At 41.4% G+C, this 20171-nt stretch overlaps 1 protein-coding gene across 8 annotated transcripts in view; it reads right to left on the reverse strand.

Moving 5' to 3' along the window:
* The window catches only part of rb1cc1 (RB1-inducible coiled-coil 1), a 64901-nt gene extending 45166 nt beyond the window's left edge, over positions 1-19735 (reverse strand). For 4 of the 8 annotated variants that reach the window (XM_060921054.1, XM_060921053.1, XM_060921048.1 and 1 more), the window contains exons 1-7: positions 19370-19735; positions 7998-8129; positions 7695-7821; positions 6062-6232; positions 5750-5952; positions 5269-5680; positions 953-1123 (exon numbers count right to left, since the gene is read on the reverse strand). In XM_060921054.1, the coding sequence (XP_060777037.1) occupies positions 953-1123; positions 5269-5680; positions 5750-5952; positions 6062-6232; positions 7695-7821; positions 7998-8068 (1155 nt within the window). In that variant the 5' untranslated portion in view covers positions 8069-8129; positions 19370-19735. Of the gene's footprint in view, positions 1-952; positions 1124-5268; positions 5681-5749; positions 5953-6061; positions 6233-7694; positions 7822-7997; positions 8130-12678; positions 12700-16171; positions 16241-16446; positions 16860-19369 lie in introns of those variants that run through there. The other 4 variants (XM_060921049.1, XM_060921050.1, XM_060921051.1 and 1 more) reach the window with 4 other exon arrangements.
* Positions 19736-20171: the final 436 nt, after the last annotated feature.

Genomic DNA, 20171 nt, shown 5'->3' on the forward strand with positions numbered 1-20171 from the left:
CAAAAAACGAAATATTTTAATCCAGTCTACAGTGTAAAATAAAGGAAAAACGCCATCCAATCATATCGAGGTACCACCTCAAAATGATTGGATACTGACACGTCAATCAGACTGAAGCCCGCGACCAGCCCGGCCCTTCTGTGTGTGTGTGTGAGAGCGAGCAGAGTGTCACACAGAGCGCAGGATTCTCTCAGTGCGCTCCTTCCAAACAACGAGGATTTACACGAAAACGGAAGGAGATATTCACAAAAGTCTTTCACAGTGAGCGCCACAAGGCTCTCCTGAACACACGGATGTAATTTTTTTTGTCTGTAGTGTAAAAAATGAGGTCACTAGAGCGAGTTAAAAACGAGTGACTTTTCTGCCACGTTTATAATGGGAGTCTATGAGGCTGCGCGGCTGTGCTCTCGTTACTTTCAGGCTTCTCATTCAAAAACAGTAAATCCTATCGCTCAGGTAGACACATTGTGTGAATCAGGACAAGTGTGGCTACTACTTTTGAGAAAATTGTGTGTGTGGAGTGAAAATTGGGGCTGAAAACACAGTTTAAATGAGAAAGTTTGAGCTATTTTTCCAAGCTCTCTACACTCTAACTTAACGAGCTCCACTGGTGTGTAACGCAATAGACACCCATTATAAAGCCGGAATTTCTCAGGCTTTATAAGGGGGAGGAGGGGTGGAGACGCGGGGGGGTGGGAGTGTTTCTTTTCAAAATATGGCTTGCGGGAACCGTTATTCCAAAATCTTGTACTGCACCTTTAATGTAGAACTTTTTTTCTAGATCTATTTTTTTCCATTGTCCCGGGATTGTCCCAGATATGATAATTTTGTGTCCCGATGACATTTTTTATGGTCCCCGGGACATCGGGACACCGTTAGTTTCGAGCGCTGCGGGGGGGGCTGTCATGATGTAATCAAGATGCAAGCTGATATAAAAAACAAAACACTGTACCTGAGCGAGCTCCTTCTGTTCGTTCACGAGCTTTTTGCAGCTGGCAATCATCTGGTCGAGCGCATACAATCTGTCTTCGAGTCCCTTTATGGCCTTCATGTTTTGATTATCCAGTTTGGTAATAGTGTCCCGGCACTCGATCAGAAACGGCTGAATAATCCGCGGATCGAGCTGCAAAAATCAGAACACGTGTGGACATCAGACAACAATTATTTTACAAATTAAACATGACACAAGTAACCTTAAAGCTGTCCTGCCTTTCAGATTTTTCAAGTGTAGGCTGTAAAAAGAAAAGAACTTTCCCCGACACCCAATCATTTTTTGTTTAATGGAATGAAAGCGACTGAATTCGAATCACAGCCTTCCAATTTTATGATTTGTTTTCAAATAAAACAATTAACGACTATCTCCACGTGGCCCGAAATTCTGCGCTATTTTTTCCTGCTTCACCGTGACCCAATACAAGATACTACGTCATGCATCATGTTGTGGGCTTTCCCCGTTCGCCCAAGGAAGCATTGTGAGATACAAGTTTGAAGCAGGAGAGAAAAATGGAGGACTTGAGTGTGCGAATGAAACGTGAAAGCCCGACTAAAGCGAGAAGACGTTACGGTCTATACGAAGGAAAGGAAACGCAGGACCAAACTAATAAATATCGGCGCTCAGCGAGCACCTCGGTGTGATCAGCCGTTTGTTGAGTGACAGAATGATGGTAAACCTGCGCATGCGCGCACACACACGGACTTCCTCTGTCTGCTTGACCGCGCGAAGCGAGCGATTTCATGCACATTATTTGCTTTAATTCGCTCAAATTAATTAACTTCCCAAACACAGAATGGCCGGATATTCTGTGAGGTATTACAGAAACAAAAATATCACAATGATAATTTCAGAGAGAGCCAAATTTCACCGGTTTTATGAAATCAAAAGGCCGTCTACTTTTAAGCAAAAGTCGGCAGCTTTAAAAAAAAAAAAAAACCCGTAGTAAACGGCTGTGGAATTTGCAGCGGCAAAAATTTTGAAATTGACATGCCTTCGAACGCATTCTCAGCTCATAAATTACTCACCATTTCCCTGTAAAATATTTACAAAATACGTCTGAAATTTCTCTCCAGATGTATGCGTGTTTTCATGTGCACGCGCGCGCATGCTTTGCTTTCTCAGTTCTCTGTAGTACGCTGCCTGGCTCTGTAACATACAGTGGGGGAAAACAAGTATTTGATCCCTTGCTGATTTTGTTGGTTTACCCACTAAGAAAGACTTGATCAGTCTGTAATTTTAATGGTAGGTGTATTCTAACGTGGAGACAGAATATCAAAAAGAAAATCCAGAAAATAACTTTTAAATATCTATATTAATTTATTTGTATTTTATTGAGAAAAAGAAGTATTTGATCCCCTAGTAACCATCAAGAGTTCTTGTTAATACAGACAAGTTAGACTCTCCAAATTACCTTGTCATCTAAATTGAAGACACCTGATATCACTAATGACTAGGGCTGTAACGATATGCGTATCGAAATCGCGATACGCAGAGCCACGATCCGTATCGTGATACAAGAAGGCAGAATCGTGGTACACCCTTTCAAACTTCTCCTCAGCCCAAAAACAGAGGCGCTTCCAAACTTCAATTTATGAATACTTTACTTTTTATTTAAATTACATTTTAAACTTGCTTAAATTACTTTTATTTTTTTATATCTATTAGTAAGTCGTTTTTTCGCCGACCTGCGACAATCTTCTGCGAGTCACGCAACGTCCACACTCGCCACTGGCAGAGCATTCATTTCTTTTAAGCGGTCGCCATTCTGGTTGCGACGCGGGGAGCGAATCTGTAAACAAGCAGCTCATTGGCTGGCTAGGTGTGCCACAAGCCAATCACAATCACTTGACCGGAAAGGCATGCAGTGTTGCCAGATTGGGAGGTTTTAGGTGCTTTTTGGCTGGTTTTGAACATATTTTGGAGTGGAAAACGTGAGCAATATATGGCAACACTGAAGGCATGTCTGCTTGGGCGGAAGCCTTCTGCGGCAGTTACATTTTGACACGCGAGCAATGTTTCACCATAAAAATTCCGTAATTTCCATCTGTTTTCCGCGATCACAGAAAATCATTGGCCCTATGAGAGTAAGACAGTGAGAGAGCCACCCCCCCCAAAAAAAAATCTTAACGGATTTACACGATTTGGAAAAATGACTTTTTCAGAACCGAAAAAAACAGAGCTTCCGGCTCAACAGTATTATTTTGAGAAATAAAACAATCTTTGGATATACATTTGTTCATTTTTTGCAGACATATTACTCATTCTCTGCAGTGGTCTGAATTATTTGTTATTAAATAGTTAATGTGAGTAAGTAAATGTTAATAAGTCAAATTTACTACTTTAAAAAAACATTTAAAAAAAAAAATCGTGGGCGTATCGAATCGTGGGTCAAAAATCGCGATACGAATCGAATCGTGAGTTGGGTGTATCGTTACAGCCCTACTAATGACTTGTATAAAAGCCACCTGGCCACAGAATCAATCAGTTTGTCAGACTCCAAACTCTCCAACATGGGAAAGACTAAAGAGCTTTCTGTGGATTTAAGGGAGAAGATTGTAGACCTGCACAAGACCGGTATGGGCTACAAAACCATTAGCGAGAAGCTGGGCGTTAAGGTGACAACTGTTGGTGCAATTGTGCGCAAGTACAAGACTCACAACATGATCATCAATCGACCTAGGTCTGGGGCTCCAAACAAGATCTCACCTCATGGGGTTTCCAGGATCATGAGAACGGTGAGAAATAGACCTAATACAACACGGGCAGAGTTAGTGGATGATCTTAAAGCAGCTGGGATCACAGTCACCAAGCAAACAGTTGGTAACACTTTACACCGCAATGGTCTAACATCTTGCAGTGCTCGCAAAGTACCCCTGCTTAAGAAAGCACATGTGCAGGCCCCCCTGAACTTTGCCAATGAACATCTGAATGACTTGGAGAGTGACTGGGAGAAGGTGTTATGGTCAGATGAGACCAAAATTGAGCTCTTTGGCATCAATTCAACCCGTTGTGTCTGGAGGGAGAGACATGCTGCTTATGACCCCAAGAACACCATCCCCACTGTCAAGCATGGAGGTGGTAACATTATGCTTTGGGGGTGTTTTTCTGCACAGGGCTACTTCACCGTATCAATGGGAGGATGGACGGAGCCATGTACCGTAAAATCCTAAGTGAAAACCTCCTTCCCTCTACCAGGAAGCTTAAAATGGGTCGTGGATGGGTCTTCCAGCAGGATAATGACCCAAAGCATACAGCCAAAGCAACCAAGGAATGGCTGAAGAAGAAACATATCAAGGTCATGGAGTGGCCCAGCCAGTCTCCAGACCTGAATCCTATAGGAAATCTATGGAGAGAGCTGAAGCTCAGAGTTGCCAAGCGACAGCCACGGAATCTTGATGATTTAGAGGTCATTTGCAAAGAAGAGTGGACCAAAATTCCTCCTAATATGTGCAGAAACCTGGTCATCAACTACAAAAAACGTCTGACCTCTGTGCTTGCTAATAAGGGGTTTGCCACAAAGTACTAAGTCCTTTTGGCAAGAGGGTTCAAATACTTATTTTCCTCAATAAAATGCAAATAAATTAATACAAATTCTTTAAAGTCGATTTCTTGATTTTCTTTGTGATATTCTGTCTCAGCATGTTAGACTACACCTACCATTAATATTACAGACTGATCGAGTCTTTATTAGAGGCCAAACCAACAAAATCAGCAAGGGATCAAATACTTGTTTTCCCCACTGTAACTACATCTGCGACGGCGTGGTCACGTGGCCTGGCTCAGCCAATCAGAGCACAAGAATCGATCAACAAATATGGTGTCGCTTCTGGTCATGTTAGACCCGAATCGAAGACAATTTCATGGTGAAATAATTTTATTTACAGCAAATTATGGCACTCGTGGATAAGCTCTGCTAGAAGTAACTTGTCGTCGGCACTTGTGGACATCTCTGAGCAAACATCTCCGCTAGAAGTACCTCAGACTTCCCAAAACGTCTCCTGAGTATCTATAATATCTCCAGAAGAGGAAATTTGAAGCTGCGTTATTTCAGGAGAGAACCACGATCTTGCAAGCAACACCGATTTTCACATTTATATCCATCCAGCATCCGTTTCTTATTTCAACTTGCCAAATCCAAACTTCATTCCAAACAAAGTCCCAAAATCATACATCGGTGAAAAATTAGCAATCGTGGATTTCTTTCCTGCAGTAACTGCTTTTAAAAAAACTACACATTATGATTTTTTTTTAACCTTTAATGATCTCGGACTTACTCTGTTAATGGAGTCGAAGCACTTCCTCACGACAGCCTCGACGTCATTGGGTCGGTCCTGTACGTTGATCCAGTCCAGCAGCGTGACGTTAAACGAAGGAGCGTCCGTTTTTTCCGTCTCCTCCTGCTCCTTTTCTTCCTCCAGCGCCTCCTGCAGCCCGCTGCTGCTCCTCCCGGCTCTGTCCTGCTCCGCGGGAGATTTCTGCTTCTGCTGGACATCTGTAGGGCACAAGATGGCCGACTGGCCTCCTCCTTCTTCTTCTTCTTCTTCATCATCGTCGTCGTCGTCGTCAGGCTCGTTCCGGGTTCGGGGCTGTGGGGAGGAGGATTTCTCCAGGCTCTCTCTGTAGCTGTGGCGGGTCAGGCACTCCAGCAGAGGGATTTTAGCCATGACCGAGACGGCCGTCCCGAGCCTGGATGGATACAAACAGGTAACAGGTGCGACTGTTTTAAACGTATGAATTCGCTGTCGCACTACTCACTTGGTTAGCTTCAGTTTGATGTCTTCGAAATCCTGCTGGTAATTAGTGTACGCGATGTCGAATTTCGACAGCAGCTTCTGATAAGATGTGGTGCAGTCATCCAGGTTGGCCATGATCGCAGCCCAGCCCTGGTGCTGAAGGTGTTCGTCATGGACCAGGCGTTCACAGAAAGAGCACAGCTTCTTGGCAACTTCAAACATTTCCTTGACAACATGAACAACCAATCAGAAATCAAATCAAGATTCATCACGACGGCCTTAAGACGACCGAACGTGACGTCAAGGGCTTGGTGTGAAAGTGCGAGAAGCGTACCACGGCGAGCTGCGTCCGCGAAGCCACGGTGTGAAACACGGCCGGCATCATGAGGGACTCCTCGACCTTCATCTCCATCTCGTTCTCGATGGAGAAGGTGGTTTTGGGGATCGTCGGCGCACGGTCACACAAGATCATCTCTTTGTTGAACAAGAAGATGGGGTTCGTATCCTGGGACACAAAACAAAAGCGGTTCATTTGCTGCTTCACAACACTGCTCTTGAAATTTTTTCATGAGAAACCAGCAGGGGATTGACAGTGACGGTGACAAACAGGCGGTGCTTTTGAAGTGGGAGGTAGAGGTCTGCGCGGGTCGGATTTTTCAGTCCCGCTCCCGCCCGCATTGTGCAGTCCCACTCCCGCCCGCAAAGAATTATGATTTTCAGTCCCGCTCCCGCCCACAAAGAATTATGATTTTCAGTCCCGCTCCCACCCACGCCTGCCATATTTTGTCCCGCTCCCGCCCGCAAATCCCGCATGATGCAGACGTTTGAGTTATTTCTCAGGAAAGTTCTTGTCTTGACACAGCGTGATGGTGCCCCCGCCCCCTACTTTGAGTGGATTTGAGCATAAATATCTACAGCTCACGTTCACGTTTGTTATTATTTACCTTGTTTCTGAATTCAGCATGTAGTGTCTCTAATAATAATAATAATAATAATGTGCTGTCAAGCGATTAAAATATTTAATCGCGAATCGCACATTTTTGTCACATGAGACACCATTGTAATTCTCTGATCAGCATAAAAAAGTGAATGGGCTTGCTTTGTACCAATGTGTGTTTTTTTTTTATTGCAAAGCAGAGCTAGCAAGAGAACCATGAGTGAACAACTCTAATCAGAGAGACAGGTTACACAGTGAAGGTAGGCTTGACTCAATGCTATCCCAGAAATCCTCTGATTGGACAGCCAAATTTGCATATTACAGGAAGGATTTCTGGGATAGCATTGAGTCAAGCCTACCGTCACTGTGTAACCTGTCTCTATGATTAGAGTTGTAGACTAACGCAAGCAGTAAATCACTTCACTCATGGTTCTCCTGCTAGCTGGGTGTGAACGGCGAGTCAAGGGCATCTTAAAATGTTTTTATTAACGGCAAATAAAATATCCAGCACAAATTATATATGATAGACAAATTAATAATTTATAAATTTTATTTCAAACACGTTTTCAGTTAGCGGGACTGCAGCTTATCACCGCTCCCACCTGCGCCACATATGTGCACGCCCGCTCCCGCATATGTGCACTTCCGGTCCCGCCCGCGCCCGCAATGAGCTTTCAAAATTTGTCCCGCGCCGCACTGCTTTGCGGCAGGTCCCGCGGGAGTGCAGGGCTCTAGTGGGAGGGGCATACTCTGTCTCCAATGTCAACCACAGCAACACTGGGCATGTATGCAGAAGAGGGCAGATGGCGCTTTAATCCAAGGGTGTTCTGCCACCCTGTGGAGGTGCACGAGCAACATTTCGAAAAATTGTGGACAAAACGAAGGTAAACGTGACAACTCCAAATTGCCTTAAACTTTACTCTCACATCGTTTTCGAACATGTCATGTGAAATCGTAAAATGTCTGCTTCTTGGGCTTAAAACAAAAAACTACCGTGGTTCCCAGCATGCACAACACACACAATACTCACCGTGCCGGCACTGTAGCTACACACCCTCCTCTCAGCCACCATACACTCGCCACCATTAACCACCAGCACCTGATGCTGAGTGGCGATCTTGTACTTGGCCTGGATTGCATGTTTGAGGTCCAGAACACTGCACCACGACATCAGAGAGAGAAACATGGCTGACTTTCACAATAAAGCATTTCATCTGCATCAGAAATCTGCGTGACTTGATCAGGTATTGTTTAATTTGAGCAATAAACAAGCAGAAAATTTCTCGCCTTCCTGACCAAGCAAGTTAAAGCACCGGAAGGATTCTCAACTTACGTTTGCACCGCGAGTTCGGTGTCGAACGTCAACGTGCTCCCGTTATTGACCTGGAACACGTACAACTTCATGGTGAATTCTCCACTCAGCTTCCACTTGGTCTGGCTCCTTCATCTAGTCTGCGGTGCTCACCTGAGAAGGAACGGAATCTGATTTAGGGCCGTTAATTACAAAATCACATCTTGGTCGGGGTTTCGGTCACGAGACGTTCGGTGAACATTCACAGGACGAGCATCAATCAGCGTTCCAAAGTGTCCGAGATAAAATCCGAAATAAAAATCTCATTTAGATAGTATTTTTTTTCTTCCTTAAACTGCAAATAATTTGACGTGGAGTCCAAAAACGACAGATATTGCTGGGTTTCAGTCACGTGACTTTTCTTAGCGGAAAGTTTTACCGGAAGTGAAATAGCTGGTGGTCTAAACGGCTGCCGTAGTGCAAACACTTATCAGAGTACGCTCATAATCGAGAAGCCACTGCTGGTTTTAGATCTATTCAGAAGATTGCTGTGTGCAATGGAATCGACCCCGACAGTCTGGGAAAGAAGGATTTGTCATACGATCTCAAAAACAACCCTTCAGTCGAGTTCCCCGACATCTCGAACTATCTGGTGTTGCAGACGTCCTTCTACACCGCAAAACAGATGAAAGCGTGGAAGAGTACGGAGGCTTACGACTTTTTTGTATGTGGCTGGGTAAAGGACCTCGCTATCAAGTCGCTGCCCAATGAATCCTGGATTGTTTTTGCCCGTGTAAATAAGCTTTTCATTTACAACAAAGCGCTGCGAGTTGAAGCATAAACAGTTGGCTTGATTCTCACTTGTGTTGGCTTTTATCTCTCAGCTAGATCATTCACAAAGATCATCAGAAACCCCTTTAAAGACCTGGATCTGAGTTCAACAAGACGGAGAAGAAGTGATCACGGCACATTGTAACTGTACGGCTGGGGAAGAATTTTGGCGCGACCTTCATGCGTATGGACTTTGTGAGGAGGAAACAAAGAAACAGCTGGGGACTTTAGCGCTTCGTGACTAAATAACGACACGTAGCAAGAAAGGTACTTGGGAAAACACGAAGGACAGAGCTGAGAGGGAAATTCAAACCTTTCACCGAGTGAAACTCGAGCATGCTTCGACTCGGCTCCCTTCGATTTCAGCGAGAGGTTCGAAAGCCACCCTTCTCGACATCCTGCGTTCGTTCACGCCGAACCCTGAAGAAACTTTTATCAGTTTCACGGTTTGATCGATTTGAACAACGCAAGCGTAATGCATTTTTCATGCGAGCAATGCGCCTTCTCCATACAAACGCTTTATCAACTGAGCTTTGGTTGACCACCAGCGAAAGTTCTGAATAATTAATGAGGCTGATGTGATGTCAGGTGAAACCCAGCAATATCATGTCCATACAGTAAATATTGCGCATATATATATATATATATATATATATATATATATATATATAAAAAGGGCTGTAACGATACACCTAACTCACGATTTGATTCGTATCGCGATTTTTGACCCACGATTCGATACGCCCACGATTTTTTTTAAATGTTTTTTTTAAAGTAGTAAATTTGACTTATTAACATTTACTTACTCACATTAACTATTTAATAACAAATAATTCAGACCACTGCAGAGAATGAGTAATATGTACGCAAAAATGAACAAATGTATATTCAAAGATTGTTTTATTTCTCAAAATAATACTGTTGAGCCGGAAGCTCTGGTTTTTTCAGTTCTGAAAAAGTCATTTTTCCAAATCGTGTAAATCCGTTAAGATTTTTTTTTTTGGGGGGGTTGTGGCTCTCTCACTGTCTCACTCTCATAGGGCCAATGATTTTCTGTGATCACGGAAAACACATGGAAATTACGGAATTTTTATGGTGAAACATTGCTCGCGTGTCAAAATGTAACTGCCGCAGAAGGCTTCCGCCCAAGCAGACATGCCTTCAGTGTTGCCAGATATTGCTAACGTTTTCCACCCCAAAATATGTTCAAAACCAGCCAAAAAGCACCTAAACCTGCCCAATCTGGCAACACTGCATGCCTTTCCGGTCAAGTGATTGTGATTGGCTTGTGGCACACCTAGCCAGCCAATGAGCTGCTTGTTTACAGATTCGCTCCCCGCGTCGCAACCAGAATGGCGACCGCTTAAAAGAAATGAATGCTCTGCCAGTGGCGAGTGTGGACGTTGCGTGACTCGCAGAAGATTGTCGCAGGTTGGCGAAAAAACGACTTACTAATAGATATAAAAAAATAAAAGTCATTTAAGTAAGTTTAAAATGTAATTTAAATAAAAAGTAAAGTATTCATAAATTGAAGTTTGGAAGCGCCTCTGTTTTTGGGCTGAGGAGAAGTTTGAAAGGGTGTACCGCGATTCTGCCTTCTTGTATCGCGATACGGATCGTGGCTCTGCGTATCGCGATTTCGATACGCATATCGTTACAGCCCTAATATATATATATAGTCAGTAGCCACAAAAATGAAGCATAACCGAGGCTGACATACAAACGCTGTCGCCATGACCCAAACTCTTATTTCACAGAAGTGGCCCGGCGCTAGAGCTCAGCGGCTTCGATACTTTTTTCAACAACTTCCTGTAACAACTCGGAAGTGCGTCACATCGACATCGCACACGGGACCACTGGCCGAAGGGAGACGACCTGGAGTATATTTTAAAACAGGAACACACTTGCCCTCGGTAATGAGCACAAACATGTCTGAAAGCGATTTCTTTCGTCGAGTCCATTTATTTCGAATGGTGAACCGAATTGTATACGCTCACCGGCCATTTTAATAGGAACACCTGTAGGCGTATACGCAGTGCACGATTGTTACACTCATTTTTACAACACGATGACATCGCGGCTTCACAAAAAGGATACAAAATACTAGGGGTCGACCGATAATCGGCCTGGCCGATATATCGGGCCGATATTCTGCATTTTTAGGGTTATCGGTATCGGCCATAATTTCCACCGATATGCCGATAACATGCCTTTTTGCAGCCATTTCGTTCCTAACGCGACTGTCACTGCACGTCCTTTCCTGCACTCGCCTCTCTGAGTTCAAGAACACGGTCCCGCCCACCACGACATCTGATTTGTTTGGCACAAGAGATATAGCCAATCGACACGTGTAGCTAAACGCTGTGAACTGTTTCAAGACGGCCGTACGGGCACTCGGGCAGAAGCGGCACAAGGAATACAGCCAATCAACACGCGTAGCTAAACGCTGTGAACTGTTTCAAGGCGGCCGTACGGGCACTCGGGCAGAAGCAGATCCCATTTCAAGGTAAGGACACCCTGCTTTTGCCACAATAAGTCACAAACACACAAGTTGTGCTTTTGCAACATCATTATATGCTTACATTCTTCATCTACTACTCGTTAAAATTGTCCATTTGCATCTGTGTAGCCAGGCAAACTTAGCTTACGGAAGGAAGCACTTCAATTAGCCTACAACCAACTAGTCTCGCTGAAACTACATGTAATGCTTCCTTCACTACAATATAATCCTCCTAAATTGGGAATATTAGGCTTGGGCATTAAAAGCATTAGAATGTAGATGGTTACTTGTTAAGTTGTTACATAATAGGGAGTGATAGCCAACTTTATGTTTGATTTTACTTTTTAAAAAATGCTGCAGGCAGCTCCCTACACTTGATTTGTTATTTAAAAACTACTTGAAGTTGGTAAGTCTTACTTAGTTCTTAGTGGAAAAGAATCCAGAGTGTATTTTCATTTATTTTCTACTGAAAATGGTGAGCTGTAATATAGTAGGGAGTGATTTATTTTTTTTATTGGTGAATATTTTATTATTATTTTACTTCTCATTTTATTCTAACTAATGTTTGGCTTTATTGTACAAATGCTGCTGGCATCTCCCTGCACAAAATTTCATGTTCAATTTTACAATTAAACATACATTTCATGGATTTGAAGGTCTGTGTCAGTGTGTGCTATGTTTAATTTCATGTGAATTATAATGTTTACATTTATCGGTTGCACATACTGGTTATCGGCATCCCAATTCCATAATAATCGGTATCGGCCCTGAAAAAAACATATCGGTCGATCCCTACAAAACACAGAGTGGCTACGGATTTTAACACGGATGCATCCCAGTAATTTACAGACTGGTCACGGGTGTTTCGGTACATCGCAGATTGGTTACCGATTTCAGACGGACGTTGCTTCGAGTCGACGGAATAACGACACGGACGTCACAAAGATCGTCTCCACGGTGACGTTATCTGACGATGGTAGCTACATGATGGAGGTCGACGCGCCAGATAAAGTCAAGCCAATCCTCACTAATCAGCAGACGAGTCTTTCGATAAGAGATGTGGAACATCTCATAATGTGCAGAGAAGACAACTTTGAAATGCCATTTTTGCCAAAAGAGGTGGAGCTTACATATTTCACCTCAAAGACTGATGTCGAAATCAGGGATTGGGTAGCAGATGGTCACAGGTAAATTATAATAAAAAGGAGACAAAATACGGAGTGGTTACGGATTTGGATACGGATGATGCATCACGAATAAAACAAATTAAGAAGTCTGAAACAATTAAATGTTTCGAAATAAAAAAAAAAGTTCAGAATTAAAATATCTTGCATGCATTTATATATTGACGCTATTAATTTCCTAATTATATTTCACGGAAATATCACATACCTGTGACTACAAGATCCATGCTTTGTATTTTTTTTTTTTTAAGATATTGTCCGTGACTCGTGCATATTTTGTCAACGGTGTTAGAGTTTGTCTTTCACTTCTCATATCATGAAGAGCCAAAATCCTGATATAAAGCGGCAGCTACAGTTATCGACAGTCCATAATTATCAACACCTTTTCAGATTTACCAATAAAAAACAAATTTTAAAAAGGTGAGCTTCAGTTCCAACGGTTATTATTGGTTAATTAAGCAACCGACAGACCCGCCCTCGCCCTTTGATCTTGTTGTCTGATGAGACAGCTCGTTACCCGAGATGGAAATTTTTTCAGCACGGTCAGCAATTTTTCGGAAAACCCGGACGTCATTATCGCAGGTAAGCATGGTGGAAAGCTCATGGCCATGTTTTTACTGAACAAATTCACCGATATTTCATGAGCTCCTCGTCCAAACCTACTTTGTTTCTTACTCTTTCGTGTGACAGCCGCCATTTTGTATCTAAATGCGCGTTTGAGAAGTTCACGTTGAGTGAGGTGTCGATAATAGTGATCACTTTCCACTAACGGTGTCCACCATTAAGTGACATTTACAACTGTTATGGATCAATCTGTGTGTAACTGTTAAAGTCGATGAAATACTTAAAAAAAAAAATCCAAGTGCTGTGACATTTTTTTTTCTGATTCATAACAGAATGGAATGTTTATAGAGTATTTGGAAACTGACTGCGGTAAATAGAATTCAATTCCCAGTGTAGAAAAAATTACATGCTTGAAATATTCAGATTTTTCGATTCCATTCAGAAAAGCCTTTTTTTTTTTTTGCAGTTTGTTGTAAATATCGACCACATATTACAATATCAGGAGACATTTTATATTTTGGTTTGAGGAATGACATGTGACCCTTGACCTGGATTTTCATTTGGCAAAAATGTTCATTTCCTGTTGACATTTATTGGTAAACGACAAAACTAGAAATTAATCCAAACAAGAACGAACGATGAACAAAATGTGATCTGTGAAAATACTTAGAAAGCGGAATAAAGATTTTCGGACACAGGTTAAAAACATTATCAGTTCATTTGCTTACAAACATTAGAATTACTTACGTAAACATGGATATATTTACATAAAAGATATTCTGGACTAAATACAAGTCCGGGGAAAACAAATTTTTAAGACAAACTATGTTTTGTTGACTTCACACCACATACAGATTATTTTTTTTATAATCACCTGGGTGTCGATAATTGTGGAACGGTGTCGATAACTATACAAAGGTGTTGATAATCGTGGAGCGGTGTCAATAACTATACAAAGGTGTCGATAATCATGGAACAGTGTCGATAACTATACAAAGGTGTCGATAATCATGGAACCGTGTCGATAACTATACAAAGGTGTCGATAATTGTGGAGCGGTGTCGATAATTGTGGAACGGTGTCGATAGCTATACAAAGGTGTCGATAATTGCGGAACGGTGCCGATAACTATATAAAGGTGTCGATAATTGTGCAACGGTGTCGATAACTATACAAAGGTGTCGATAACTATACAAAGGTGTCGATAATCGTTGAAAGGTGCCGATAACTATACAAAGGTGTCGATAATTGTGGAGCGGTGTCGATAACTATACAAAGGTGTCGATAATTGTGGAACGGTGCCGATAGCTATACAAAGGTGTCGATAATTGTGGAACAGTGCTGATAACTATACAAAGGTGTCGATAATTGTGGAACGGTGCCGATAGCTATACAAAGGTGTCGATAATTGTGGAACGGTGCCGATAACTATACAAAGGTGTCGATAATTGTGGAACGGTGCCGATAACTATACAAAGGTGTCAATAATCGTGGAACGGTGCCGATAACCATACAAAGGTGTCGATAATTGTGGAACGGTGCTGATGACTATACAAAGGTGTCAATACTTGTGGAACGGTGTCAATAACTATACAAAGGTGTCAATAATTGTGGAACGGTGCCGATAACTATACAAAGGTGTCGATAATTGTGGAACGGTGCCGAAAGCTATACAAAGGTGTTGATAATTGTGGAACGGTGCTGATGACTATACAAAGGTGTCAATACTTGTGGAACGGTCTCGATAACTATACAAAGGTGTCAATAATTGTGGAACGGTGTCGATAACTATACAAAGGTGTCGATAATTGTGGAATGGTGCCGATTAACTATACAAAGGTGTCGATAATTGTGGAACGGTGCCAATAACTATACAAAGGTGCCGATAATTGTGGAGCGGTGTCGATAACTATACAAAGGTGTCTATAATTGTGGAGCGGTGCCGATAACTATACAAAGGTGTCGATAACTATACAAAGGTGTCGATAATCGTGGAACGGTGTCAATTACTATATAAAGGTGTCGATAATTGTGGAACGGTATTGATAACTATACAAAGGTGTCGATAATTGCGGAACGGTGCCGATAACTATACAAAGGTGTCGATAACTATGCAAAGGTGTCGATAATCGTGGAACGGTGTCGATAACTATACAAAGGTGTCGATAATCATGGAACGGTGTCGATAACTATACAAAGGTGTCAATAATTGTGGAACGGTGTCGATAACTATACAAAGGTGTCGATAATTATGGAACGGTGTCAATAACTATACAAAGGTGTCGATAATTGTGGAACGGTGCCGATAACTATACAAAGGTGTCGATAATTGTGGAACAGTGTTGAGAATTGTGGAACAGTGTTGATAATCCAAAGGTGTCGATAATTGTGGAATGGTGTCGATAACTATACAAAGGTGTTGATAATTGTGGAACAGTGTCGATAACTATACAAAGGTGTTGATAATTGTGGAACGGTGTCGATAACTATACAAAGGTGTCGATAATTGTGGAACGGTGCCGATAACTATACAAAGGTGTCGATAATTGTGGAAGAGTGTTGAGAATTGTGGAACAGTGTTGATAACAATCCAAAGGTGTCGATAATTGTGGAATGGTGTCGATAACTATACAAAGGTGTCGATAATTGTGGAACAGTGTTGATAATTGTGGAACAGTGTTGATAACAATCCAAAGGTGTCGATAGTTGTGGAATGGTGTCGATAACTATACAAAGGTGTCAATAATTGTGGAACAGTGTTGAGAATTGTGGAACAGTGTTGATAACAATCCAAAGGTGTCGAGAATTGTGGAATGGTGTCGATAACTATACAAAGGTGTCGATAATTGTGGAACGGTGTCGATAACTATACAAAGGTGTCGATAATTGTGTTGTGGCATCACATGATTGATATACTGAGTAATCGGGAATTTTCCAGTGCAAGTTTGAGTAATTATTCACGCACAATTTACGTCCCAAAAGTCTTTTCTAGTTTTGCAACGGCCTCAAGACAGTCAAGGTGTTGATGATTGTCGCCGCCGCTCTATTCATTTGTTCTTAATTCTAATGTCCAGCACTTTGGAAGCCTGTGTGGTGTTTTAAAAAGTGCTTTATAAATAAAACGGAGTTATTTTTACCTCAGAGCCAGACAAGGTTTGGAAAGACTCTCTCAGAAACTGTAGATTACAACCTGACACGACTGACATCAGGTCAGGAGGAGGAGGAGATCTGAGGCAACAAAAACAACACAAAAACTACTCGGCTACGAGTTTCACCTCAAGTGAGGTCCATGCTTGAAGTTTTAGAGACTCTGCTCGAACCTTTCATGCTTTCCAATTCAAATTTTAACAACTTAATACAGCAGGGTTTGTTTTTGAGAGAGAGAGAGAGAGAGAGAGAGGAGTTTACGAACCAAGCAGCACAGAGGGACTATTTCAGGCTGAGTCATGTTGTTGTTCGCCGTTCAAGTGAATAATTCGGACTGCTGACAACTGTTTACTTCACTATTTCAACAATTTATCGAACAAAACCAGGCAGTTTGTTTTAAAATCTCAAACAAACAGCGAGTATCCTGGAAAAGTAAACCATCAATAGCTGAGACAATAAGTTAGCAAGCACTCGCTTTCATCACTGAAAGCTTTCCTCGTCAACACAGATTAAAATTATATATTAGCGACAAATAACGGCAGTAAAATAGACTGACAATACTTTTTTTTTTTTAGAGAGAGAGATGAGCTTCTCTCGACACCATTAAGCTTGGTTTTGTCAAGTTCCAATTCTTAAACCTCAGCGTTGGTTCTGATTCCGATTCTGATAAAGCGGCTAGCTGACTTAGCAATGCTAATATCTGCATCTCTCAGAATAGGGGCTTGGAGTCGATTCACAAAGTGAATCGATTCCAAAAAGAATCAAATTCTAGGAGCACAGGCAGAAACAAGAGAGAGTCGATTCTCCGATTCCAGGTTTAAAGAAGAGTCGACTCTCCGATTCCAGACGCAAAGAAATCAAACTCGAGAGTCGATTCCGTGTCGTTTATTTTTCCTTTCATATTCATCTCGAATTTAAAGTGCGATCATTTAAGAGTTCTGTCTTACTTAGCTGCCTAGTTTAAGAATTTTTATTTATTTCGTCTCCTTGAAAAACTCGTTAGAAATTGACTTAAATCTACAATTAGGCCACCGAGTCGATTCCGTGTCGTTTGATTCTTCAGCTCTTGTTCGTGCACAAGTGAAAGTCTGACTTGTTCGAGCTCCATGTGAAAAGTGTAAAAAGAGTTTACTGGGAAAACTACTTGCTTAAGAAACGACTTAACTAATACCCTTTATCGATAAAGAACAGAGTCGATTCTCCAATTCCCGACGCAAAGAAATCAGACTCGAGAATTGATTCCATGTCGTTTATGCTTTTCCTTTCATCCTCATCCCTAATTTAAAGCGTGATTATATGAGTTCTGTATTATTTAGCTACCTAGTATAAGACCATAATGGAAGCAAGTGTTATACACTTTGTTATCCGTGTATCTTATTCTACACTATATGTATTTTGTGCATTATTTTACTAAATTAAAAAAAAATCAATAATTAGTCCAGTGAAAGAGCTGATTCTGTGCTGTCTAACTGTTCTGCTCATGTTTTGTCCAATTAAAGCGCAATTAGTTCTGTAGAGATCTGTATTACTTCTCTGACTAGTGTAAGAATAATTTAAAACGTGCCGATTGTTTGCTCATAGGTCCAGATTTACATTCACACCGTGATATAAATTCAGCCGATTTATTTTTTCCTTTCATCCTCATCCCTAATTTAAAGTACGATTATATAAGCGTTCTGTCTTACTTAGCTGCCGAGTATAAGATTTTATTTATCTCTTGTTTTCTTGAAAAACTGGTAAGAAATCGCCTTCAATCTACAATTAGGCCACTGAACAGTGGAGTCAATTCCATGTCGTTTGATTCTTCAGCTCTTGTTTGTGCACAAGTGAAAGTCTGATTTGTTCGAGCTCCATGTGAAAAGTGTAAAAAGAGTTTACTGGGAAAACTACTTGCTTAAACGACTCAATTAATACCCTTTATCGATAAAGAACAGAGTCGATTCTCCAATTCCAGACGCAAAGAAATCAGACTCGAGAATTGATTCCATGTCATTTATGCTTTTCCTTTCATCCTCATCCCTAATTTAAAGTGTGATTATATGAGAGTTCTGTATTACTTAGCTACCGAGTATAAGACCATAATGGAAACAAGTGTTATACACTGTGTTATCCGTGTATCTTATTCTACACTATATGTATTTTGTGCATTATTTTACTAAATAAAAAAAAATCAATCAATCAATCATTAGTCCAGTGAAAGAGTCGATTCTGTGTCGTTTACTGTTCTGCTCATGTTTTGTCCAGTTAAAGTGCAATTAGTTCTGTAGAGATCTGTATTACTTCTCTGACTAGTGTAAGAATAATTTAAAGCGTGCCGATTGTTTGCTCATAGGTCCAGATTTACATTCACACCATGATCTAAAATCAGCCAATCAGGTGGTAGGAGCAGGCGAAGAGCTTATTGATTATTAATCAAGATCTTACACCAACCTGGCCGTTTACCTCTGACTTCCCTGATCAACAAGGCTTTTGTTTGTTGCACCATTCTGTGTAATCTCTCGAGACTGTTGTCTGAAAACCCTGGGAGATCAGCAATTCCTGAAATACTCAGTACAGCCCATCTGGTACCAACAACCAGATTCAATGAGCAGGTGGAACAGTGAATGGATGGAGTCCAGTAAAGAACAGAGACGGACATCATCATCTTCATTAGATTTACAGGAACCTGCCATTCGCTTTTATTGTGCTGCTCTACAATTTTAAACTCAGATTTGTATTTCTATTTATTTATTCATACACACACGTTAACAGCCAAAAGAGAAATAAAACCTATTGATAATATTAATCTCAGAAATAAGGTTTTTATTTTTGGCATAGCAATCATGGCATTCAGAAATATTCCCAGTTTGAGGTGCTGATTTGTTTGTGGAATCGACTCGGAGTCGGAATCGGAGTCAGAGTCGACTCGGTAACACTGACCCTTTCAACGTGAAACGCACTAAAATACATGTCGGAAATCCATACCGAGACATTTTACACGATAAAAAAATGACAGCGTTAATGTAGTATATTTCTCCTACAACGAATCCTACCTTGCTGTGAAATAATACATTTTAAAAACCCAGTAATAAAGCGAGCTCTTGCCGACAATGTCATTCGGTCCAACCGATATGTCTCAATGCTAGCACCCAGATAGCACGCTAATATGCTCAATTTAGCCATTAATTTGCGATTAAAGAACATTTTACCTGTTAGTCGTGGATGTCCATCCTTCGTGTGAAGACGAACAGCTCGCCTGCTCTGAGGCTAACACTCCGAGGCTAATGCTAGCTGCACATAGAGAATGTTATGCTAGCTGGATTAGCTGCCGGGCTAACAGGCTATCGATAACACACACGGGCTTTGCGATTCATGTAGGTATAAAACCTTTGGGCTAAAATTTGCCACCAAAAACGTGGTTCAAAAACATTATTATGATGAACACTAATCATAAAAACCCTCCTTACATTCATAAATGTAAATTCTGTATATCTGATTAACGTTATGATGAACCACAGGCTAACAGCCGTCCATCATCCCCAGTGTTACTGCTGCTCTGTTTTGTTGTTGTCGTCGGCCTTGACGTCATCGTGTGCCCCAGTGCATCCTGGGATTGAGTGTAGTCGCACAGGAAAGTCATGAATGGCGGGGTGGTGTGTCGTGAAGTGTTTCTGTTCCTCTTCCACAGCACCACATCTGTCTTTATGAATTAAAGCAGAGCCCGTTCTACTTTTTATCCATTTACAGTTACGTTTAATGTTGAGGGACAAGTTAGTTCCTGTAAACACTTTCATTATAGCAGCTGCAAACATTCATTCATAATAATAATAATAATAATAATAAGTTCACAAACCCAAGGACGCTTTACAAAAGGCAAGTTTTAAGGCAAGGCAAGTTTATTTATAAAGCACATTTCGTACACAGTGGCAGTTCAATGTGCTTTACAGAAGTAAAAGCAGAACAGTAAACAATAGAAAATAAAATTACATAAAATAATTGGGGAAGAAAAAA

Source organism: Neoarius graeffei, chromosome 5 (assembly GCF_027579695.1).
Source record: "Neoarius graeffei isolate fNeoGra1 chromosome 5, fNeoGra1.pri, whole genome shotgun sequence".
NCBI lineage: Eukaryota > Metazoa > Chordata > Actinopteri > Siluriformes > Ariidae > Neoarius > Neoarius graeffei.